This window comes from Arvicola amphibius, chromosome 7 (assembly GCF_903992535.2).
Source record: "Arvicola amphibius chromosome 7, mArvAmp1.2, whole genome shotgun sequence".
NCBI classification, from domain to species: Eukaryota; Metazoa; Chordata; class Mammalia; order Rodentia; family Cricetidae; genus Arvicola; species Arvicola amphibius.
Window position 1 is genome coordinate 38,992,022 of NC_052053.1, and position 26,676 is coordinate 39,018,697.

General features: G+C 35.8%; 1 protein-coding gene across 1 annotated transcript in view; it reads left to right on the forward strand.

The window, feature by feature from the left end:
* Positions 1-26,676, forward strand: part of Lrp1b (LDL receptor related protein 1B) — a 1,542,993-nt gene that overhangs the window by 892,229 nt on the left and 624,088 nt on the right. Inside the window, exons 22-23 of the mRNA XM_042055373.1 lie at positions 11,670-11,870; positions 16,159-16,404. Of these exons, the coding sequence (XP_041911307.1) occupies positions 11,670-11,870; positions 16,159-16,404 (447 nt within the window). The remainder of the gene's footprint in view (positions 1-11,669; positions 11,871-16,158; positions 16,405-26,676) is intronic.

A 26,676-nucleotide genomic window follows, 5' to 3' on the forward strand; every position in this document is an offset into this window, starting at 1 on the left:
AAGCAATAGTGACTTACATTTCAATTCTTGTACCCAACCAATGGCAACAACAAAAGTCTCTCTTGTTTTGTGTCTACCATACATTTATCTGGCCAAAAATTTAAAAGGAGGTTTCTCAGGTTTGGTGATGGAGTTTTTGTTAGCATGTCTATGTCTGTTGGGGTTAGGATTATTACCTAATTGCCATCATTTCATTTAAATTATATATTAGATGTATAATACTTGCTCACACATATATTATTTTTAATTTTTAGATAAGCATAAATTAATATGATTCATTTTGGATTTTTCAAACATCCTCAGTGTTCTTTTATTTCTTCTCACACCAACTCCCTGTGTATCTCTTTTCCTCTCACCTTCCCAGTTAAAGACCCCCTCCATGTTTTTCCGTGTCTTCATTCGTAGCGTTGGGGTCGTGTTGATCCTTTCCCCTATGGTTTCTTTTTACTTTACAAGGTTCTGCAGATACTCCTGCATATATACATCTGAAGTTTCAGAGCAATGAGTTACAGTAAGATATGTAGGGATTGTCTTTCTGGATCTGCATTACTTCACATGGTATATATAACACTTTCTAGTTCTATCCATTTACCTTAAAATCTCATGACTTCAAATTTTTACAGCTTAGTAGTATTTCATTGTGTATGTACCAAATGTTCATTGTCTGTTAATCTTTCAAAGGATATCTGGTTGTTTTCATTCCCTAGATATTATGAGTGGAGTTGCCATAAACATGACTGAGACAAGTGTCTGTGGCATACCCCCTGGAAGCCTCTGGGCATAAGGCAAGAAGCCCTTCATCTGGGTCATATGTAGACATGCTTTGAGCTTTTTGAGGATTCTACACTGTTTTCCATAGAGGTTGCATGAGTTTACAATTTCTCCAGAAATAAGTCAATACTTCATTTCCCCATGTCTTTGTCCGTATATTTGTCAGTTGTTTTCTTGCTTTTAACCACTATTATTGGAGTAAGATCAAATCTCAAGGAACTTTTTACTTGTATTTCCTTGATTTCTAAGCATATTGAGTACTTTAAGAGATATTTTCTTTTAATTTTTGTGTCTTCTTTAGAGAAATATGAGGAATTCTAGGATTCTATTAGACAGTCCGTTAACTAATACAACCGACTGTGCACTCCAAGTAGCTGATAGTGAGAATGTTAAATTTCCCCAACTCAAAATAATCATTAGGGTTTTAGTATTGAATATGTCACTTATCATAATTTATACATTATGAATTGGTTAAAAGTGAATTCTATATTCCCTAAATATACATAATTTTGTGTGTCTATTTTCAAAACTTTTTAATGATCTGTCAAAGAGCATCATCCAGTCCAGTGCTTGTCTTGTAAGTCTGAAAACATGAGTTAGAATCTGGGAACCCATGGAAAAAAATATGAGCATATTGGCACACACTTGCAGTCTGGGTGCATTCACCCATGGAGACGGTGGGACAGAACTAATGGGAGATCACCAACTCCAGTTGGAATGGGACTGATGGAACATGAGACCAAACCGGACTCTCTGAATGTGGCCGACGGTGGAGGCTGACTGAGAAGCCAAGGACAATGGTGCTGGGCTCTGATTCTTCTGCATGGACAGGCTCTGTGGGAGCCTTCTCAGCTTGGTTGATCACCTTCCTGGACCTGGGGGGAGTTGGGAGGACCTTGGTCTTAACATAGAGTAGGGAACCCCGATGGCTCCTTGTCCTGGTGAGGGAGGGAGGGGGGGTATGGGTGGAGGGGAGGGGAGGGAAGGGGTGGAGCAGGGGGAGGGAAGGGGGAGGAGATGGAAATTTTTAAATATAAAAAAAAATAAACCATAAAAAATTAAAAAAAAGAAAAGATATATATGGGCAGGTACTTGCAGTCTACCTGTCTCATGTACTTGGTGAGTTACAGGTCATTGAGAGACAGTGCCTTTTTCAAAAGTGGATTCAGGCTGAGGAATGACATTCAATGTTGTTTGACTTGCAAACACACACACACACACACACACACGCACACACACACGCACACACAATACAAAGTTATTTTAAAAGGACTAAATAGCACTGTGACTTTTTTAGCTATAAAGTCAGAAAAAAATGTTTTAAACATACATAAACAGAAAATACACTTAAAAAATAATCAATGACCCGGGCGGTGATGGCGCACGCCTTTAATCCCAGCACTCGGGAGGCAGAGGCAGGCAGATCTCTGAGTTCAAGGCCAGCCTGGTCTACAAGAGCTAGTTCCAGGACAGGCTCTAGAAACTACAAGGAAAACCAGTCTCGAAAATAAAAAAAAAAAATTGAATGAGACACCTAGGAAAACTTAATCGAACACTGCTTTGCCTCGTGCCTGGTGCTCTAGTGTAGAGGTCTGTCTGCAATAACCTCTTATGAACTGCTTCCTGTGGATATAATTTAATTAAAAATACAAGTATGAGGGAGATGGTTGGAAATTATCGAGAAACTGAATTCTTAGTGGTGCCTTTATGAGTTTTGGATTTTATCTTTAATATGTTTATATTAAAGATGTTTATACCCAATTTTTCCAAGAGCAGCAAAATTTAATGTGTAAAGGCAGGGCTGTGAAAAAGATTAATGACTTCTTTTGAAAAAACAGTGAGAGAGGTGATAATTTACCCACCTGGTGCCTGAAATGTAATCTGTCCCTTAGCTGAAACAGAGCACAGTGTATTAATATGTGGAAGTCATAGTACACAACTCCACATTGATATTTTCTATATAGACCTTTATGAACATTAGTGACACTAAAATAAATTACATATATAAACACTGATCTAAAGTATGCATGCAATTAATGGCTTTTGAATTTTCTATTTATTTACTTAAATTATTAGTTTTACAAATGATAAGAACACAATGAACTTGAAGATTCATGTTTATTTTCAAAGCTATCTCAAATGCTAGTTTGGGCATTTAAAAGTTTCTAAGGTAATAAATTTATGTGTGTTGATTATAATGGCCTTTTTTTCCTACACAAATCTTCACAAATTAGCTTTTAAACGTATAATCATTAAGAGCTTCTAATTCTTACTAAGAACAATGTGAGATGAAACACTGAACTAAAATATAATACAACCATCAATATCTCAGAGGATCTCATCTCAAACACCAGACTCCTGTAACCTCTGATCTCTCAAATCTGGACCTATGAATAGCATTAATTCTCTAAATTGCAAATTAGGTAGGGAGGGAATATCCACATCTTTAAGTGGAAACCCATTCTTCAGATTGGAAACAGAAAATAAGATTTAAATTGCAAAATAATGTCAAGACTGTAGTTGAAAAATGTTCCAAAGTGAGAAAAGAATGTGAAATTGACTCTGCTTTCCCTTTTTGAGGAATTTATATTTTAAAAAACTGCAAATGATACATACATGCACAAAGTTATTCAGTGCAGTTTATTTGTTTTACTTTGTTTTCCATGTAAAAATATAGAAGCAATAGATTTCCCATCAGTAGGGGAACTACTAAATAATTACAGTATATTCATGTAGTGAATTTCTGTTATTCTTTATCACATAAGAGGAAAGGAAATGATACTTGTCTTAGAGTTTCTATTGCTGTGAAGAGTCGTTATGAACACAACAATGCTTATAAAGGAAACATTTAATAGAGTAGCTTACAATTCAGAAGTTTGGTTCATTATCATCTTATTATCAAGGTGGCACATGGCAACATGCTGGGGAGGTAACAGAGTACTTACACTTTGACTCACAGGCAACCGGAAGTGGTATGTCTCACTGAGTGTGACTTGAGCAATCATGAAACTTCAAAGCCCACCCCTACAATGACATGCTGCCTCCAAGAAAACCACACCTACTCCAACAAGGCCAAGCCTCCTAATAGTGTCATTCCCAATGAGTTCATGGGGGCTAATGACATTCTAATTACCACAACAGGCGACCCTTGCTTGCTATTAAAAAGCACAAAGAATTTATTTATTTTTATTTTTTTTACAAATTATAGGCTCAGCCGGGCAGTGGTGGCGCACGCCTTTAATCCCAGCACTCGGGAGGCAGAGGCAGGCGGATCTCTGTGAGTTCGAGACCAGCCTGGTCTACAAGAGCTAGTTCCAGGATAGGCTCCAAAGCTACAGAGAAACCCTGTCTCGAAAAACCAAAAAAAAAAAAAAAAAAAAAAAAAAAAAAACAAAAAAAACAAATTATAGGCTCGATGTCCTTTATTTATGGCTAGAAACCAATTATGAGTGAGTACATCCCATGTTCATCTTTTTGGGCCTGGGTTACCTCACTCAGGATAGTGTTTTCTATTTCCATCCATTTGCATGCAAAATTCAAGATGTCATTGTTTTTTAACGGCGATGAGCATGAACTCTACAGCATGGATGGGCTCACTGTGAGCCTTGTCAGTTTGGTTGCTCACCTTCCTGGACTTAGGGGGAGCTGGGAGGACCTTGGACTTAACATAGTGAAGGGAACACTGATGGCTCTTTGGCTTGGAGAGGGGCGGAGTGGGGGTATGGGTGGAAGGGAGGGGAGGGAAGGGGGAGGAGGAGGGGAGGAGATGGTAATTTTTAATAAAAAAATGGAAAAAAAAGCACAAAGAAGTGAGAAGTGGGGGTATTTATTTATTGACTTATTAAAATATGAAACATAACAACAGTTAAGTGGGTTTTTAAAAATATTTTTTATGGTTTATTTAACTTTATTTTTATGTGAATTGATGTGAAGGTGTCAGATCCCTGCAACTGGATCTTCAGACAGTTGTGAGCTGCCATGTGGGTGCTGGGCAGTAAGTGTTTTTAAAAGTGGAAAAAACAAAGTCTTGGCAGTTCAAGAAATGTGACTTTGTTTTATAATTTGCAATAATAAAAATATAGCAATGTTTGAAGAAAAATCCTATAAAAACATGCATTACTGAATAGAGAATGCTGGAAATTGGACTTGTGTGACGTAGAGGCAGCGACACATGAAGATAGATATATATGAACAGATGGAAATAAGAACAAAGCTCTCATCTTGTAAAGTCTGCAAACTATGACTGTAAGGTATGAGGAAAGCTTTATCTATGTAAATGAGTCTATAAAAATCAGACACCACAGAATCTGTTATTCATGATTAAGTGCAGCTCATGGAAACTCATGAACTCTAGGTGGACAGCTGAGGACCTGGCATGGGACCAAACTAGGCCCTTTGATTATGAAGACAGTTGTGTAGCTTGGTCTACCTAGAGCCCCTGGTAGTGGGACCAGGATCTATCCCTGGTGCAAGAACTAGCTTTCTGGAGCCCATTTGATATGGTTGGATATCATGCTCAGCCTGGATACACCGGGAAGGGGCTTGGTCCTACCTCAACTTAATGTTCCAGGTTCCTCATGGGAGCCCTTATGCTTGGGAGGCATGAAGTAGAGATGGGTGAGGGAGGAGGAAAAGAGGGCAGGAGGAGTCATGGGAGTAAGAACTGCGGCTAGTCTGTAAAATGAAATTTAAACAAAAAGATAATAATTGAGTTTCAAGCTAAACCTTCAAAAGAAATTAAGCGAAAATTTAAAATTAAGTAAAATAAACATATTGGTGTTCTTAAAGTGGAAATAACATAGAAAATAATAGGCCTAAAATGAATAAAGAAGACATGCACACAAACACACAGATACATTAAAACACACACATCTATAGATATACACATATAGTCATACATATTCATATTCAAATACACACACATGTTCAGACACATATACACACACTCATGGCAAGCAAAGTGAGTACTAAAAGAAATATGAAAAATGAAAATGTCTTGATCAATTCAGTATACTATAATTAATTACCAGAAACTGGGTAGTGTAAACAGCATTCATTTCAAGATGATTTGTTCTTTTTTGTGGCCACACTACCAATTCGTATACAGTGGGCTTCTTAATGTATAGGGACTCCAACCTCATGATTTTATCACTTCCCCACAGTTCCATTTCAAAAAGTCATACACTAGACATTAGAATTTCACTATGAATTTTGAAGAAGCAAGAAACATTCATTTCATGACACCCCTAATAAGAAAATTGAAATGCAAAATTTAACAGAATAGCATATAATTTGGCATCATTTAGGTGGTAATTCATATGCATGATAACACCACTGCAGGTGTATGTGTGTCGCAGGTGCACACATGTGGGTGTGAGAATGAGTGTTTAAATATGATTTTTTAAAAAATTCATCTACATTATTACCTCAAATAATTTATTATACAGATCAATGTTTATGCGTTTGAGGAGTGAAATTAACAAATATATTATCTTTTTTTAAAAAGATGAATAATACTTTTGATAGGCTTAAGACATTACATTTACAAAGATCCATATGCCCTTTGGCAACCTCATAAAAATAAATTGACCTTATATTTCAAGAAATCGTTCAAATTACAGAGAAAAATATGAAAATTTACATAAAGTATTCCATTGGTGTCATTTTAATAAGAGATTAGTATTGCACATTTCTAGAAACCATACATTTAGGGGTGTGTGTGTGTGTGTGTGTGTGTGTGTGTGTGTGTGTGTGTGCGCGCGCGCAATCATTCCCCTTGAAGATTCACTAAGTGCTAAACTGAAGAAGGACTCAAGCAGAAAGTAAGAGCACCATCCTTAGGCTGGAAAGGGAAAAGACTGGGTGAATAAAGAAGGAAAGAAATTACTGGTTAGTGTGGAAACATCCTCACTCTCAGTTCCTTGTGCACCTCTGAGAGGAGATGGGTAGTCTCTGCCACAGATCCTAGACTGTGTATTATTCTTCATTATGGTGTTAAATTCAATGCTGCCCTGATGACAGACTGAAACCCCTCAGGACATAAGACAACATGCATAATTACTCCCTTTAACTTCTACTCACAGGTATTTTGGTCTCAGCACTGAAAGAAGTAGCTACTATAATCCATTTTGAAACTCAAATACTTTGAATCTCACAAATCACAGTAGATGTATTTAAAGCTTTATAGTTAGTTAAGTAGGAATGGCTACCCTGTAAAACTTCCATAATGAATTTAAAGATAGATGTTTTTTTATAGCAGCAAATTTGGGCAGAGTAATGCAGTTCACATATCTTCTCTGTTACCTTCCTTTATCCGGCTTCGTTCACTATCAATATCCTGCAAGGGAACAGTGCATTAATTACAATTAGTGAGTACGCAGCAATGAATCACACAGCACCAAGACCGTGTGTTCCAGCAGCCTTTGCTGTTGGTATTGTATATTGGTGGGATTAGAAAGTGTATTATAAGCTTTCATGTTATACTGCAGACTCCTCAGTTCCCTGCTAGTTTGTCCTTATCGCCCCCTTTGCCCTTGAACCTGTTGTTCCTTTTACTGTCGGACCTTTTCCAGAATGTCATAGATCTGTAGACACACAATGCAGTGACATTTCATATTTGTTTCATTCACTTACAAGTGTGACCTTACATTTCTTCCATGTCTTTCCATAGCTTATTCATTCCTTTCTTTTTGCTCTGGAAAACAATTCACTTTCTGGTTATATCAACATGTGTAATTTTTTAAGTGTGCCCATCTACTAATGAATATCTTAATTTTTCTAAGTTTTCACAATTGCTAATTAAATTGAAACAAGCATTTATAAAAAGTTCATGTATGGGTTCTTATGAGGAGTTATAAGAAATTGGCAATTAGAAAATTAAACTACCCTGAGGTTGGGGCAGAAGTGCAAACATTGTAAATCCCATGAGGTGAAGGTCTTTTCAGTAAGAGATGCTTGATTTGTCAATGCCATCTTTGCATCCCCGTAAATACCTGTTGAGACTGGTGAGGGATGTGACAATTGGCATAGCCCTTTTAAGTGAGAAAAAATTGAAACATTATTTTTATATTTTTTTATTTTTTCATTTTTATCATTTATTGAAGATTTTAAAAAAAGCTTGTCATATTTTTGTGTCTCTCTAGAATGAATGAGGGCTATGGCAAAAGCACCATGTAGGTGTCACTTTTTATGGTATCTTTTTTTTTGATTAACTGCCTTTCCAGCAGTTGTTATAAATTGATGTTAAATCATACTCTTTCACACTAGATTCCATTAAAATACACAACATACATTTTCGAGTCAGGTCTCAAAGTCAGGTTAAGATTAATGTATAAAGTGATCCTTAAGAAATGATGCAACCAAACCAGCTGATGGGCCTGCGGTCACCTTAGCTGGCATCCAGCTCCGCACTGACCAGGCATGCCTAACAATCCATTGTGGGTTCCCCTGAATCACAAAGCCTTGTTCTTCTCTGAGTCTGAATTGTTTTGTTTTCTGTCCTCGTGTTAGATCAGCAGAAACAGTAGGAAAAGTGAGTTCAACCTGGGGTTTTAGTCCTAAAAGGATCTTCCTCCTCTATAGTCCTCCAATGGAATCTTTCTTTATTTTTCACACAAATAACATAAGATTTTTCATTGTCTATGTGCCACAAAACTAATGAAATGCTTTGTCCATTTCCTTTTCATGAGCATTGTGCATTTGTTGTTGATTTTCCTCTGTGAAAATTGTAAGTCTTTGGTTGTGTGTTTATTCTATCTAGGGTTAACCTTGTCCCGCTTGTTTTGTGTTGTTTGTTGTTGTTTTAAGGACACTTACAATGTGATTCTATGATATAATATATAAAAGCAATTTTATCATTTTCTTTCTTGTTCTTCATTTTCTTCCTTCACACTAATTATCATCCCCTCCCTAAACACATGTTACCCAACAACCAGAAAAAGTCATCTTTTAACTTCATTCTTGCCCGTCTTCCACCTTCTCATGTTGTAGACCTCGGTGCCTTTAGTTCTGTGTATCACTTCATGCCTTGCAATCTACCATTGATGAAAATGTCTCTCTGAGTCACCAGAAATAATCTTGCCATTCATAGTGATCTGTCTTGAGACCAGCTTTATACTCAGCAATTGAGTGACTTCAGAAGATTTAGTACACATCTGCTCCAGTCTCCTGACACACAAAATAAAGATGATAAAACTAACAATTTATCAAATGCACAGTGACTGGAATACAACCTGCCCAGAGCTCCTCTGTCTGTCAGTATCATAGCCTAACTAACCTTTTATTGCACTTCTTGACCACAGGTCAGTCCATTCCAATGTGTTTTCTCTTACTTTTTCCTTCTCTAGCATCCAAGCATTTGGACCCCTTGATAATTATTTCAATTTTTCTTCCTTGTCTTTTTCTGTCTATCCTTTTGGGTTTTTTTTTTATTTAAAAAAGACTATCTTTTGAGTACACGCAGTGGGTTAGACATTACATTTAATTTTGTTGGTATAGGTAACTGGCTTGTAAAGCTGTATCCTGATGTTCAGCCCCAATTGAAACCCCCACACTCAATACTTTGGTCCAAAGTTCACTTTTATTTGAAAATCTCATTGTCTATTTCTGTTCTTAGCATCCTCATCCCTAGACACTCACATCTAAAGCAGAACACATCTTTTTCACTTGCTTGTAATCATCCCAACTCCCATTATTGCCAATGTCTCTGTGTCATCTCCATCACCCATTCCTTCCCTCCTAGGATACTATGGTTTATAGTTAAGCTTGCATAATCTATCACTTGGTAATGTTAGTTTGCCTATAGCTGCCCCTCACATATGCTCACTTCAAAGTATTCTAGACTCAGAACAGGATTCTTATCAAACCAAAACCAAGGAAATTCTCTTAATATTAGGGATACATTTTCATTGTCTAAAGTTTAGAAGACATACCTTCAATTGGTAATCAACATTACATGATCTACAACCACATAATGACTCATTCCTAATTTTTGAATAGGTCCTAACTTAATGCATTTAGAAGAGATTATCCATCCATTGTGTGAGTTATATTAAGCAAATATGTCTAAAATAGATATGTTTGCCTTTATATGTAAAAAATATTCATACAATTCAGTATACATGGTTCTGTGGCTGTAGTTCACGACTATATTAAGATCATCCTGAGAATAAAGTAAAAACTATGTTCATAAATTATCTTTTCAGCCTTCCAATTATAAACATTTTCTATATCCTTGAAATTTCACAGTAATCTGCTATGATTAAATGGCTATTACTTGTTCTATGCTTAACATCAGAACATTAGTTTCATTTCTTTTTCTTTAACTCTTTTTATTGTAACTTACTTTTTGTCCCTAATAAGTAACATTGAGAAAACAAGAACAACAAAATCACAAACAACTATGAAGTCAAATGAACATATATAAACAATGGTGTAGTAACCTTAAGAGTTTGTAACGCTCATGTCTCTAGATACATTGCTATACATGCAATGTGACTGGGATGTGGTGAACACCATTTAGATGTTCAGCCATTTTATTTTTTTTTTCTCGTGAGAACCTTCCACTCACTCCCATGACCCACTTTTCAATATTGTTGTTTTCTTGTTGTTTAATTTCTTAATTTATTTGTATATTCTATACACTAATCCCCTGCTAGCGATATAGTGCATGCTTTTGGTTTTGCTTTTCTATTCTGTAGGCCACGTCTTCAACTAATTAGCAGTTTCCTTGGGAATACAGAAGTATTTTCATTTCATCAGGTGCCACTGGTCAACTGTTGGTTTCCTGTTTTCTAGGTGACCAGAATTCTAGATAAAATTCTTATAGACTAAAATGTATTTACTATTTTTTTTCACTAAGTTTCAGTTTCAGGTCTAAAACTGAGTGTTATTTTGCCTTTTTTGGTGTTAGTTTAGTTTAGTTTGTTTGTTTTTTATTGGCTTTTTGAGACAGGATTTCTCTGTATAATAGCCCTAGTCCTGGAACTCTCTTTGTAGACCAGGTTTGTCTTTAATTCACAGAGATCTGCCAGCCTATGCCATCCTAGTGATGGGATAAAGGGCATGTGCTACCACACCTGGTTCTTAATTGATTTTTGTGCGTGGTGAGAAAGAATGATCAAGTTTCTTCACACACAGATGCCAAATTTTCTTAATAACACTTGTTCTTGCTTTTCTCCTTTTTTTGGTTTTATTTCTTTGTTAAAATTCTGGTTTCTGTAAGTGCATGGACTAATATCTGAGCCCTCAAACTGTCCGCATCAATCAACATATCTGTTTTTGTGCTGACACCATGCTGCTTTGGCTACCTTGGTTCTATAGAAACCTGAAATCAGGACTGGCATTTTCAAGGAGTGTTCTTTAGTGCTTAGAATTATGATGGCTATTCATGACTGACACTTTCTTATGAAGCAACTTTCATAATTATTTCCAAATAAATAGATTTTAAAAAGTGTTGAGGTGCTAAGATTACATATATAAGTGAGGTGTCACTTTCCCTAAAATAAAGCATCTACCTAAATTTCAGCTTGGATCAAAACTAATGGTGTTTGCCTAAACTTAGGACTGTGAAAGTAACAAACACACACAAAATATATACCTTTAAAGTCTATTTTTGCAGTGATTATATACTTTGAACTATTTACAGAATCCCTTTTTATTTTATAATACAGGAGATAATTTGAAACTAAAGAAAACATTAATGCTCAGACTCTTAAAGCAGTTTTAAGCAGAGAAGAATGTTCTGATACTGTCATAAAACAAAACCAGCTGCCAAATTATCAGCAAATAGATTTCTTGCTAATAGCAAGTAATGCTTTTTCTGACAGAAATGATCCTGGCCATTCATTACTGTGATCTAATTATAAAATTCAGATGCATTTTCTTTTCATTCCCTTAAGGGAGATGCATCAACAATGCCTGGGTATGTGATGGAGATGTTGACTGTGAGGATCAATCCGATGAAGAAGACTGTGACAGTTTCTTGTGTGGACCACCCAAGTACCCTTGTGCCAATGACACCTCCGTATGCCTGCAGCCAGAGAAACTCTGCAACGGGAGACGGGACTGTCCAGATGGGTCGGATGAAGGCGAACTTTGCGGTATTGCTTGTTCTGTCCATTTTCTTCCCTCCAGACATTGGTCCATTTTAGTTTCTGCACATCTACTTATTATCATCGCACTCGTTCGTTCCTTTTATTCCTTTCAAAAGAGACCTTTTGCACTGAAGCTAACACAAAATTTTTAGGCAATTAATGGCTTTATAAAATATCATAAATATGATCCAGAATTTCTGAAAACAACAGCAAAAAAGAAAGAAAAAGCTAGATGATGCATTACCAGTTTGCAGAGCTCTCTTACTATTACACCTCTAGCTCCTGACTGACTACAGTTTCTTTTTTTATTATTATATTTTTAAAAATAAAATACCAATCAAAATTCCCACTCCCTCCCTCATTGCTGAGCCGATTACTGTCAGGAGTCATTAAGAACAGGAATTCTTCTCACTGGTGACATGTGGGGTGCAGCTCCCCACCACTGTGTGGATGATGAGTCTTCAAACCCTACAGGAGAAACTGTGTTTTTGTTTGTTACAGAAAATGGGGAGAAGCTGGATAATGAGACAGAATTAGTATTGCCTGAGTTGCTATGCTACTGTCTCTCTGGAAGTCTTTGAGGAATTGTTTCCCTGAGTATGCTTATCTAGTTAAAACAATCAATGCAACAGACGTTAAAAGAACTTGGAATAGTCAAACAATGCATATGAAGGAAAATATGTTTTCTGTTCTTTAGAGATCAGAGATTTATATTGCAGAGGATTTAGGGATTTATATATGTTTGCTAAACGAGGCTGAGGGAGGCATCTGTTAAAAAGTCTGAAGAATGATAAGAACAAGCGGTCCCTGGAGCCCTGGAGCTATGTACAATAATGACTAGGAAAGGAAGACTAAATTGACTGATCCAAAGAGTGAAAGGTTATACCTGCCCCGGAGTTGTGTTTGTACACAACTGAGCATCATAGTGATTTGCATTATGTGAAAATGATTGTCACTGCATGTTAAATTGTATGTCATAAAACAGCCACCCCTTCAAAGAGTTTATAATTCTATAAGATTATCTCGAAACAGTAAAACTAATATACAAGCAAAATAGATAAAATGAATCCAAACACCAAATTAATTAAAACACTACAAAAAAGTTTTCATGGAATAGATGATAAATTTCCCTTTTCCAAATTCACTTCCTTCTCTTAACATCTCATTATGCCAACTAAGAGACAAGTAAAGATGAAAAGTAGAAAGATGTATCTAAGGCATCCACAGTAGGTAGAGAAACAAAAGGGGCATCTTTAATAAGAGTGCCATAAGAATGTTAGGTTTAAATAGAAGATGCTGTGTAAAACCCAAGACAGATAAAGTCCACCGGTCACTGGTTCAGCTGAGATCTGCAAAGTAATAGTCGTAAGTCCACACTGCTTAAAGGGATAAAGAGATGGTCGCTTATGTTCCAGTAGGCAGCATCTCCCTAACAAAAATTGCATTTTTCTGGCTTTTCCAGATGGTGTTTCTCCTTTTAACTTTGATTCACCCTTGAGTCCAAAGAGACTACAGCTTTAAAACAATGACTTAACATCTGTGTTTGTAGCCTGAAAAGGGGACAACATTGAGCTTTCTTTCTTTTGCATTACTTCTAGAGTAGTTTACATGCAGAAATGTACAGGTAACCCAAAATACAGGAGACAAAGTTCTGTCCCGAGGCAGCAGTATTTCATATAGAACTGCATATGGCATCATCTGTTCTCTCAGAAAACATGGCCAGGATGGATGTAAAGAATGAGAATCAAGAGCACAAATTAGAACCAGAGTGGCTTCCTATACTTACTTATCCTCAAGATAAAGAGCCCAAGACTGTGATCTCCTAGCCTTACGGAGAGATTATTTTCCTACCAGGTTCTGTGAATTACATAATATGATTTCTAGTGAAACAACCTCTCTGTCTCCTGTCAGAAGCCGTTTTTCACAGAAAGTCATGGGAACACAAAGGGCAGGGGGTCCTTAGAGCTGGTAGGTACAATAGGAGTTGTCCCTTTGGATATGTGCAATTCCAAGAGAAAGCTTAAGGTCCATCAGAAGACAGGAAGAAGGCTGTTCTTGGTGGCAGAAGGTTCTCAGAGGGTCAAGGAGTGATGGCTGTGGGGGTCAACTCTTTTACTTCCTATAACCCTATGTGGGTTCAGACACCCAACAAACTTTCTTTGCACACTGAACTCTTTCAAGCCAGGGTCTTTAATCACTTGATGGGGATTCACTACAACTACAGGACAGCATTCTTCTTTTGCTGGTCCCAGGGGAAGGAAGCTGAGTGTTCCAGGGTGGTGGGGTATAAATTGATTTCTTCTGAATGTGTGCAAGTCTAGTTGGTGTTCCAGAAGGCCCAAACGAAGCTGACCAGACTTTGGTTAGAGAGACAGTATTGGTACAGTAATGAAAGATTTTAAAGGAAGTTTCAAGGTTAATAACAAAGTTAAAGAACTGATAATACATTGGCTCCGAGAATACAGATATTTATCTCGTACTCTCAGTTTTAAATTTCAGAGTGAGTTTTGTTTTTACTAAATTATGGTACTTAAATCTTCAGGTAGCATCAGACATTCTTAGTACTAAGATAAAAGCAATATTTGAAATAAACTTAAACTATTGTGAAGACTTCTTTCTTTTTATTTTATTTTATTCTTTACCTGCTGGGCACAGTAACATTTCTTTATAGTAATTCTCTTTAAAAGAGTATCAATTGATTCAAAATAGGGAAAATACTTCAAAATGGCTACAGTTATCAAATGGCTATGATTACTGGACAATAAGCATATTTAGAAATGAATCTGTTTTTCCTTCTGTAATAATACCTAACATGAAGTGACTTCTTAAAGAAAAATGGTTAATAGAATTATATTCCTTTTCCTGTTTATGAATACTATGGAAAAGAGGTAAACCATCTAGAAACTTTTAACATGTAGAAATCTTTTATGAACACCTTGCAATTCAACTCATTCTTACAATAAATATACTAGAGTCACCAGGAAATAATATACTATACATGTAAATATCACTCTAATTTGTCAATTATTACACAATAGCACTGTTAGCATTTGTACTAACAAGCACAATTAGATCAGTTTGAAGTAATATTTTTTTAATCTCTATTTTGCTTGATTTTCATTATTTTGCTTTGTTTTAAGATAAAAATGTCACTCTGTAGACCTGGCCAGACCTGCACTCGCTGTGTAGACCAGGCTGTCCTCATACTCCCAGAAATCTGCCTGTTTCAGTGTCCCTAGTATAGGGACTAAAGGCATTTACACCCAACTCAAAATAACATTTTTACTGCGAAGCAATATGGAGAAGCCCTCGGGCTTGTTGCTATGTAACTGCTGCCTGCATTGGAACAATAGGAAAAGAAGGGACAGTAGAATTGTAAAAAAAAAAAAAAAAAAAAAAAAACTCCATCTTAATCTAGAGCATGACTTATTGAGATTTGACCAAGCTGGCTCCAATTTTATGTTATATCATGTTTTAAACTTTAATTTTATTCATCAGATAGCTTCTATTATCTATTCAACATCAGGGTGACAAGTACGACTAGAAATATTCTATGTCCCCCTAGAATCTAAAATTTTGTGATTAAAAAATAACAGTAAATGCATAATTCTAAAGTTAAACACAGACGGTATGAAGGAAGCATTCCTTCTCTTTAAAAACTATGTGTGTTATTCATATGGTGAATAATGAATGCTCATTACTTGTGCCAAATTACAAGTATAAATTTGCTTGTGTATTATGTGTTAAATTTTCATGACCTCATTGAATTAATCATAATAACCAATATATAGGGCACAGGGAAAGAAAACTACTCCTCATTATGACTCTAATTACATATGAATATATACATATACATATATATATATATATCTTTATTTATAAGCACTAAATACTCAAGTAATCAGTTTCTGTCTTTGAAAGACATCTACAATAGATTTTACACAGATTCTAAAAGGCCACAGGTAATTTTCCTGGTTTTTACAAAAGTGTGAAAACAGTTTTCATCGGTGGCTTAACTCAATCTGTACTCAACACAATTTGCATTAATGGACTAACCCAATGTATGTTACAAATTTAGTATAATGAAAAACTTGCATTTCTGGTTCTTATCATTTAGAAATAAATTCTGGCATTGGATCATTTGTAGCACTACTTATAGCAGAATGGCTGTGGGAGATTGTCTTGTAGTGGGTGCAAAATCCCTGACTCCAATTCCAGAGTCAGAGAATTCAATCAGTGAGTACTAGGGAGTAAGAAAAAAGCCATGTGACTGAGACCATCTTCTCCTTGACAGATGAGTGTTCGCTCAACAACGGAGGCTGTAGTAACCACTGTTCTGTTGTTCCTGGAAGAGGAATTGTCTGCTCCTGCCCAGAAGGGTACCATCTCAAGAAAGACAATAAAACCTGTGAAATCGTGGACTACTGTGCCTCCCACCAGAGGTGCACCCAAGTGTGTGAGCAGCACAAGCACTTGGTCAAGTGCTCCTGTTACGAGGGCTGGACGCTGGGGACGGACGGTGAAAGCTGCACCAGTGTGGGTGAGTAGATCCCGCCATCCATGGAAACAAACCCCCAAACACCTTGAAAAAAGTGCAGCAAAAGAATTGCATTTATTCTATATATTGACTTTAAATGTTAGAATATATAAAATATCTATATATAGAATATAGATATCCCCTAACGTCGGCAAAGGATGAGTTATAAGATACCTTCCTATTATAGCCCCATGACTCTTAGCATCTGATCACTACGACTGTTCTAGCTTACAGTCATCACAATTACCTTCTGATAGAATGTTTCATGAACAAAACATCATACATTTGAATTGTACATTGCTACAACTGGACATTAGATGATGATACATTTTTCTCATCACTGAAATCTTGAGTCTCCATGGCTCAGGTCTATGGGTAAAGCTGAAGAGTTTCCTGAAAATTGCCCCCCAAAAATCAGGTGTTCATAGCTGTGTGGATTTACATCCAGGTAGTTGAATGATTTCCATTAATCCACCTCTCTGTTTTTATCCCAATATTGTGCAAGAAGTACAACTTGAAGTCAGGGATGATGATACCTCTTGAAGTTCTTTTATTGTATGACTGTTTTAGCTATCCTGGGTTTTTTTTTTTTGTTTGTTTGTTTCTCTATGTGCAGTTTAGTATTGTTCTTTCAAGGTCTTGAAACATTGTTTTGGGATTTTAATGGGGATTGCATTGACTCTGTGGATTACTTTTGGTATGGTAGCTTTTTTAATTATGTTAATCCTACTGAACGATGAGCATGTGAGATCTTTGCATCTTCTGATATCTTCTCCAATTTCTTTCTTCAAAGACTTGAAGTTAATGTCACATTGTTTTTTCACTTTTTTTGGTTAGTGTTACACCAAGATATTTTATATCATTTGTGGCTACTGTGAAAGGTGTTTCCCTGATTTCTTCTTCTGCCCATTTATCGTTTGTATATTGTAAGGCTACCTATTTTTTTTTTCAGTTAATCTTCTAGCCAGGCACATTTTGGAAGGTATTTTTCAACTGCAAAAGTTGCTTGGAAGAATCTTTGGGGTCCTTATGTATACTATCATATCTTCAACAAATAAAGATACTTTGACATCTTCCTTGATCTCCTTTAGTTGTCTTATTGCTCTTGCTAAAATTTGAGTACTATATTAAATGTATATATTGAGAGAGTGACAGCCATGTTTTTTTCCTGGTTTTAGTAGAACTGCTTTAAGTTTTTCTCCATTTAATTTGATAATGGCTACTGCTTGCTGCAAATTACATTCATTATGTTTACATATGTTTCTCAGAACCCTAATCTTTTCAAGACCTTTATCATGAAGGGGTATTGGTTTTTGTCAAAAGCTTTTTCAGCATCTAATGAAATGATCCTGAGGTTTTTTTCCTTACAGTTTGTTTATATGGTGGATTATATGACAGATTTATCTATGTTATAACATTCCTGCATGCCTGTGATAAAGTCTAGTTGATCATAGTGGATGATGTTTTTGATGTGTTCCTGGATTCAGTTTGGGGGTATTTTATTGAGTATTTCAGCACCAGTGTTCATGAAGGATATTGGTCCTTAATATCTTTCTTTGTTTTGTCTTTATAATTTGAAAATGGTCCTTCTGTTTCTATTCTGGGTGGTAATTTGAGGAGTATTGAGTATTGGAATTGCTCTTCTTTGAAAGTCTGGTAGAAATCTACACTAAAACTATCTGGGCTTTTATTTGCAGGGGTCGGAGATGCAGGGGAGACTTGTAGTGAGTGTTTTTATTTCCTTAGGAGCTATAGGTCTCTTTAAACTGCTTATCTGATCTTGATTCAACTTTGGTAAGTGTTATATATCACGAAAATAACCCATTTCTTTTAGATTTTCCATTTTGTGGAGCACAGGCTTTTGCAGTATACTTAATGTTTCTTTGACTTGCCTCTTGGTCTGTTGTTGTACCCCCTATTTTCTCCTTGCCGCTTAGCTTGGATAAAGGTTTATCTATCTTGTTGATTTCCTCAAAGAACCACATCTTTGTTTCACTAATTCTTTGTATTGTTTTTATTTTATCGTCAGTTTTAGTTTGATTGCTTCCTGGCCTTCTACTCCTCTTGGGTGTGTTTGTGTCTTTTGGTTCTAGAGCTTTTATGTGTGCTGTTAAGTTGATAGTGACAGTTCTCCAAATTCTTTATGTAGGCACTTAGTGCTCTGAACTTTCCTCTTAGGACAGCTTTTATAGTGTCCCATAACTTTGGGTATTTTGTATGTTCGTTTTCTTTGAATTCTATGTCTCTATTTTCCTTCTTTATATCAGCCTTGACTCAGTAGTCATTCCGTAGAGAGTTGTTCAGTCTCCATTAATTTGTAAATTGTTTTTTTTTTTCTGTCCTTGTTGAAATCCAGCTTTAATCCATGGTGGTCTAATAAGGCGCAAAGCCTTGTTTTAATTTTCTTGTATCTCTCCAGACTTGCTTTGTGACTGATTATATGATCAATTTGGTATAAAGTTACAAGAGGTGCTGAGAAGAAGTTATATTCTTTATGCTTTGGTGAAATGTACTGTAAATATCTTTTAGGTTCATTTCGTTCATAATGTCTGTGGGTTCCATTATTTCTTTATTTAGTTTTTGACTGAATGACCTGTCTGTAACTGGCTTTTTCTTGGGCCATCAACCAGCTCCAAATCATGACATGGATTTTTCTTATTACTTATTAATGATTGGCGTTGTCTTATGCTTGTCCCACAATTCCAATAACTTAATTTAGTTTGGTTTTCTTCACCTATGTTTTTGCATTGGAGCTTTTAAATTTTGTTTCTTTTTGTATGTCCTACTCCAAGTCTGACTGATTGGAGGCTGCCTGGCTGACTGTCCCCAGGTGTCTTTCTCCCTCACTCTCTCCTCTTGAGCCTGGATTCCTCCTCTTATTCTATCTGCCCAGGGGCCCTGTCGATTACTATACTTCCTAACTATTTGCCATTCAGCTTTTTATTAGACCAACTGGGTACCTTTGTCAGGCAAAGCAACACATCTTTACATCATGAAACAAATGCATCATAAACAAAAGTAACATCTTGTCTAGTAAAAATAATATTTCATATCACCTCTCCATGGGTGAGAATGGGGTATTGAAGTCTCCACTGTTGATGTGTAAGGGCTGATGTATGATTTAAGCTTCAGTAATATTTTCTTTTCAGATGTAGATGCCCCTGCATTTGGGGCATAGATATTGGAAATTGAACCATTACCTTGGTGGACTTTTCCTTTGATCGATATGAAGGGTCCTTCTACATCTTTTTTGATTAAATTTGATTTGAATTCTCTTTGGTTGGCTATTAGAACAACTACCCAAGCTTGTTTCTTGGGACCATTTGCTTGGAAAATATTTTTTTCAGCCTTTTACTTTGGGGTAAAGTCTGTCTTATGTTTCTTGTATACAACAAATAGATGGGTCTTTTTTTGCATCCATTTTTTGCTGTGTGACTTCTTATTGGAGAATTGAGTCCATTTATATTGAGCTATATCAATGACCAATGATTTGATAGTGTTTGTGTGTGTTTGTGTGTGTGTGTGTGTTCCTTTTTTGGGTTATGCTAGTATGAGGTTATTTATTGCCTATAATTTTGTGGGTGTATTTAACCTCTTGGTTTGGACTTTTCCTTCAATTGTTTGTATAGGGCTGGATTTGTGGTTAGATGTTTAAATTCAACTTTATCATGGAACATCTTGTTTTCTCCATCTGTGGTGATTGAAAGTTTTGCTGGGTATAGTAGTCTGGGCCAGCATCTGTGGTCTCTTAGCATTTACAGTGCTTCTGTCCAGGCCCATCTGGCTTTTACTGTCTCCATTGAGAAGTAGGATATAATTCTAATAGGCTAGCCTTTATATGTTACGTGGGCTTTTCCACATACAGCTTTTAATATTCATTTTTTCTATGTATGTCTGCTATTTGGTTTATTATATGGGAGGGGACTTTCTTTTCCGGACTAATCTATTTGGTGTTCTGTAAGTTTCTTGGACCATTATAGTTATGTCCTTCTTTTGGTTTGTAATATTTTCTTCTATGATTTTGTTAAAAAAATTTTCTGGGCATTCAGCTGGGTGTCTTCTATTCATTTATTCTTTTTAGGTTTGGTCTTTTCATAGTATCTCAGGTTTGCTGGATGTTTTGTATCAGAAATTTCTTAGATTTAACATTTTTTTTTGACTGGTGTACCTATTTTTTCTTATCTTGTCTTCAAGGCTTGAGACACTCTCTTCTATCTTTTGATGATTTTGCATTTGTAGTTCATGTTTGCTTGCCTGGATTTTTTATTTCCACAATTCTATCAGTTTGTGTTTTCTTATTGCTTCTCTTTCCATTTGGGTTTTTTTTTATTTTTTGTTTTAACTATTTATTTGTTTTTTTTTCCTTGATTTTCTTGACATTCTTTAAGAAATTTATTGTATTTCTCCATGTTTTGTTTGCCATTTCCTTTTTTATGAAAGAAGTTATTCATTTCTTCTTAAGGAACTCTGTTATATCTGTAAAGTTGGTTGTAAGGTAGTGTTCTTGTGATTCAAGTGCACTGAATATTCAGGGAGTGTTGAAATGGGATCCCTTGTTGTGTTCATACACTCACCGTTAGGCAACAGGATTTGGAGCAATTATAGGCATAGGTGCCAATTTCTGTGTTTATTTTTGTTCTATAGAAGTTTTCTTCCTTGGTTTCTGTTTCCTCTCTAGTCTTCTTACTATTGTTGCCTGTGGTTGTGTAGACAGTCTCTGCCTGAATTGGGGGCTGGACTTTTGATTGTTTAGATGTCATCTGGTCCAGCAGGGAACTGATACCCAAGTTGGGGGCTGGAGTTCTGGTTATGTGAATGGCCTCTGACTCTTCCAAGCTCCTCTAGATTTCAGTTTGCTGGCTTGACTTCAGGTGGAGTAAGATACTTCTGAGTTGTTTTCAGGGAGCTTCAGTGGTCTCTGGTGTTCAGGATACTTATCTATCCTTTGATGGAATAGGAAGCCTCTGCAGAAGTGTGGACCTTGCATGCAGGGAGCTAGCTTGTCCTCTGGTGGCATAGAAGTCTTCTGGGATAGGAGTCATTTTAATTAATCTTGATGATTACATTTCAACATATTCATCATTTCAACATAATATTGCATTATTTTCTGGCCTATGCATGTAAATCTGTAATTTCTAGTTCTTAGGTTTTATGGAAGTCCCTTAGACTTGTAAGAATGTGTGCATCATAAGCCTTCACTCATTTTTTCTACTGAGGTGAGATTTTCACCCTGTCTTCTAGAAATCCAAGTTATACTTTAAGCCTCACTAAACCAAGCATTTCTTTATTATTGTGTTTTTTTCTTATTTCCCTATATAGGACATCATATTCCTGAGTATGTATGATCATGGTCGGATTTGAATTTTTGTAGTCCTATTTTTCCCTTCTTCTTATTTATCTTTCCAATAAAATATAAAAAACATAAATTAGGAAATAAAATTATGGTATTTTTCTTTGTTTGAAGTAGCATCCAGTTTGGGAAAATTAAAATGTAGTCAATGAATATCATATTTTCAGAGATCATTAAATTACTTCAATCTTTTAATTTTATTATATAATATGTGGCTGATTTTTCCTGTTAAAAATTGAATCATCACCTATAATATGAAGGCATATTTATTCTACTCTTTCTTCTGAAAGATTCTAAATCAATTAATCCTCACAAGAGGCTAAAAAGAGCAGTTTGTTGTGTGAGAAGATTAATTTTGTTCAGAGTAGAGAAACAACATATCACATCTGATCACAGACTATTATGATCGTAGTACAATGGGACCTTAACTTATACATTGATAAAGATGAAATTATTCTAGTATTAGGATGGATCAGCATCATGTGAAATAAGACATGGGTTAATAAGTTTCTACTTTTCTAAAATTAAACTATTGAACGCATGTAACCAGGTTAACGTTAATCCCCCAATGGTGTTGGCATAAGCTCCTCTGGGAGGAAGTCCCTAGAGAACTATCTAATAACTCATAATTTTCTTGCTTTACACCTGCTTCATTTATTATGTAAGAAGGAAACAAACATGTGTTACAACATTTAGCTGGAAATGAAGGTTTTTCCTACATGAATAATTTAGCCAGTTGATAATAAATTACTCCTTGAAACAGAAATTAATGCCACTGTCAACATTTATGTTATTCATAGTATGTTTTATTATTTGATTTAATTGTCCGTGTATAAACGATTTTATTCTATATTTCTATTATTTTATCTCTCTGGAAAAGCAAATGCCTCATGGCATATTAAAGATGAATTCTCATGGAACTACTAGACTTTAAAATAAATGTTCCATTTGTGTCAGACATCCTTTCATATCCATCATTTTTTTCATGATTCCTTTTTAAAAATATGTTTCTGCTCTTGAATTTACTACATTTTTAATTTATATATATTATTATTTAATAACTTACCTTGGCATTTCAAAAACATGAAAAGAAGGGAGAAAAAAGATAGAATATGTGGCTTTGTGATTCAAATTTAGAGACAGAACACCCCTGTTCTTCTTATTTCTTAATTTTTTTGTAATGCTCTCATGTTTTCTTTTTGCATTTGAAATTCTTCATAAGCTGGCTTTGTGCTACATTGCTGAGCTGTTTTTTCTTAAAATTCATACCTAGTTACTTGCTAAGTATAAAGATTATAAATGACTATGACTTCTAGGATTTTGATTTTTATTTAGTAAATCTTACAAATTTCACTTTTCAATCTGTTCTTTTATTTTCTGCTTTTTAAACGTGTTCTATTTTGTCACTCCCTTCATTTCCAAACATCCTTCGTTTGAGTGGCCTCTGAAAAGTCCAGGATATGGCCGCTGAGTGTATGTCTTCCCTGCTCTACCATCTGCTCTTTGGTGGGCAGCCTGTTGCCAGTTCACAACATGGTTCTCCCTCTATTGCAAAGAACGATAGCTTTTCATCCTGATTCCTCTTAACCTGAATCAAATTACGTTTTCTCAAGAATGACACTTTTGTTCTTATTCTTCCAGTTTTTCACTTTTTTTTTTTTTTTTTTTTTTTTTTTTTTTTTTTTGGTTTTTCGAGACAGGGTTTCCCTGTAGTTTCTAGAGCCTGTCCTGGAACTAGCTCTTGTAGACCAGGCTGGCCTCGAACTCAGAGATCCGCCTGCCTCTGCCTCCCGAGTGCTGGGATTAAAGGCGTGCGCCACCACCGCCCAGCCAGTTTTTCACTTTTTAGGAGAGGAAGTTTTATTGTTGCTGATTTATATTATGTTTTAGGAAGAAGATTAGGAATGGAGATTCACACACTCTGAAATGAAATGGTCATCTTTGGGCACAGGGCACACCCCTTGCAATCTTTGGATCTCACACACATCTATGTATACCCACTTGGCAAACTCCTTTCTACTCTGAAAAAAAAAATATGTGATCCATTAAAATTTATTATTTGACATTTACATCTTAAAGAACATCTGATCTCTTTCTTTACAATTGTGATTCCCTGGGTATCAGCAGGCCAACTGAAAAATTATTTAGTGATGGCAGTGGACAGATTGCTAATTGGTTAACATAACTTCTTGCTCCTTCCTCATGAGGATTAAAGTTTAGAATAAAGCACCATACCAGGCAGTTGAAAATGTGCAGCTCCAGCTCCAGGAAATCTGATTGATAAGCTTCTGTGCTTGGAAGACACCTTTGCAGAAACACACACACACACACACACACACACACACACACACTCACACCACAAATATATATATATGCATATACACATATACATATCCATATGTTCCCTTTCTCGTCTCCTGAAATTAGGCTGAGTTTTATCAGCACTTTTAATTTTCTTCTATTCCTCAGAATTCTCAATGATTCCCACTCACATTCTCAATGACCTTGGCTATTTCTGCCAGCTATTACTTTCTTCCTTCCACATCTGAACTTTCCCCTTGCAGTGACCTCGGGATGCAACTCTATGCTGCAAATTCAGTAGCATCTTGACCTCAATGCAGGTCAATAAAAATACCATCATCTACCAAAAATGGTAGTTTTTTTAAGAAACTAGTTTCTCTAGCTGAGGAAGAAGAAAGCACTGGAACGAGGAATAAATAGGCTTTTCGTGGACAGAAGGAGAGAGGGTAATGTGGAGCTGATTGAAGAGATCAATTCTATGGTAAAGGACAAAGTGATAAGAAGCAGCTGGCCTATCTTGTGGAGAAGTGAGTAGGGAGAGACCAAAGAGCAGTGAGATGAAGCTGTAAGGTACTTGTAACATGGCCTTGGGAAAGTGGCGCTTTCCCAACTCTGTCTCCACCTAGATCTTTAAAGTATTACTCTGGGTATTATGTTCTTCTGCATGTTCTTCAGGGCCTTCACTTTGCTGGTCTTCTCTATAAGCTGGTATTTTATACATTTCCACTGACCATCTCTGGAGCTATAGTGTGTTTGAAGGCACAGTATATGCACATTCGCAGTCAATGTATACAAACACACACACACACACACACACACACACACACACACTCACTGTCTCCTTGATCTTCTCTGATCAGTGTCATCAGCCATTACTATAGCACACTCACATTTCCTTTAAAATTTTGCATTCTGTAATCTCTCTCACACTGTCTTCTTGAAGACAATAATTCCTTCAAGGTGTTTACTTTAGTTTTATTAATAACTTCTATTTATTAAAAACTATGGATATTAAATACTTTTGGTAAAAGCATTGGTCATTGACTAACTACAGAAATTGAGACCAGAAAAATAAATTCATTTCTTCAAGGCTTGTAGCTTAGAGGTAGTAGAGCAAAGGTGTTGAAATTTATTCTCATGACTATGATGCCAGCACACAGCCCCTTTCAGGGCTATGTGCTCTCACATTCCCATAAAAATGCCTTTGAATATCTGACTTTCAAGAGCTTGCTCTTTTCAACCTTTCTAACCAAGATTTCTTACTCAAATAATTTATACATCTTTTGCAGTATAAAATTTTGTAGCTAGTAGCACTTAGCATATTAGTTGTGAAATCGTATTTTAAATAGTCTGGCCTTTTATCTTTTTTTCTACAACACAGATACTTATCACTTCATTTATCACCCTCTTTCCCTTTACTGTTATGAGATCATGAATGAAGGGATGAGTTAATTAAATCACTTCTAAGTATAGAACCATTATTGTTTTATGTAGGATATTCCTCCTATTTTCCCCTCTTTTGTTTTTTCTCTAAAGCCCTCTTCTCTTCCTCGCCAAGAGGAGATCATTCAAACTTGGCTCAGATATTTTCTTATAGAGTATGGGCCATAATATTTATGACCCATTGCTTTTTATTACTTGTAATATGCATGTAATTAATCTCCTATGTGTAGACGCTAGATAGTATCACATCATGCTGCTTATCCTTATACCAAACAAATACTTCCAGCTTGCTCCCAACTCTTTACACTAATTACAATTCTACAATTGTTCACATGTGTATTTCTTATAGGGTAGTGGAACAATTTCTTTAATCCCCAAATAGTTAAGTTCTCATTACCCAAGAAGCAGCAGATTAAGGGAAGTAAGATTTATTTTGACTCATGATTAGAGGATATCTGGTCCATCACAGTAGAGACAGAATAATCAGAATAATGGTGAGCAGTTGTCTTAGTTAGGGTTTGACTTATTTTGGCTCATTATTTTTCTTAACTCTTCTTCCTAACATTCTCATATATATATATATATATATATATATATATATATATGTATATATATATATCTTTCACATTCAATATTTTCTTGAAAATATAAACTAATTGATTTTTATATTTATCTATAAGTTTAAAATATTGACTATACTCTACTAAAGGACAGTGGACTATTTCTTTGAAATGCAAGAATTCTTTTTTCACCTCTGCACACAGAAGGTTATACATGTATACATAAACACATAGGAAGTGCAGACTTCAACCATTTGTCATTAGACCAAAGGAGGTGACAGTATTTATAAACATAAGCATAAAATAGAGATATTAAAAATAACTGAAAAGTTGAGAATGTTAAATGGAGAGAAACAACAAACTAAAAAGTTAAAAGTTGATGTATGGATGACCTAAATTCAAAGTAGTTGAATTTAGTAAACTTGAAAGTCCATCTTATGCTTCATTTCGAAGGTTCTGTTCCCTCTTTCTTTGGGGGTAGTGCACTTCAGTTTTATTTGACTATTATTCATTCTCTAGATGGCTCTAGCTGGGGGAATGGAGAAAAGGGGTACTAACACACGTAGAGCCTGGGAGATAGTAAACCATTTACCACAGTATGAGAATGTTCTCTGTAAACAT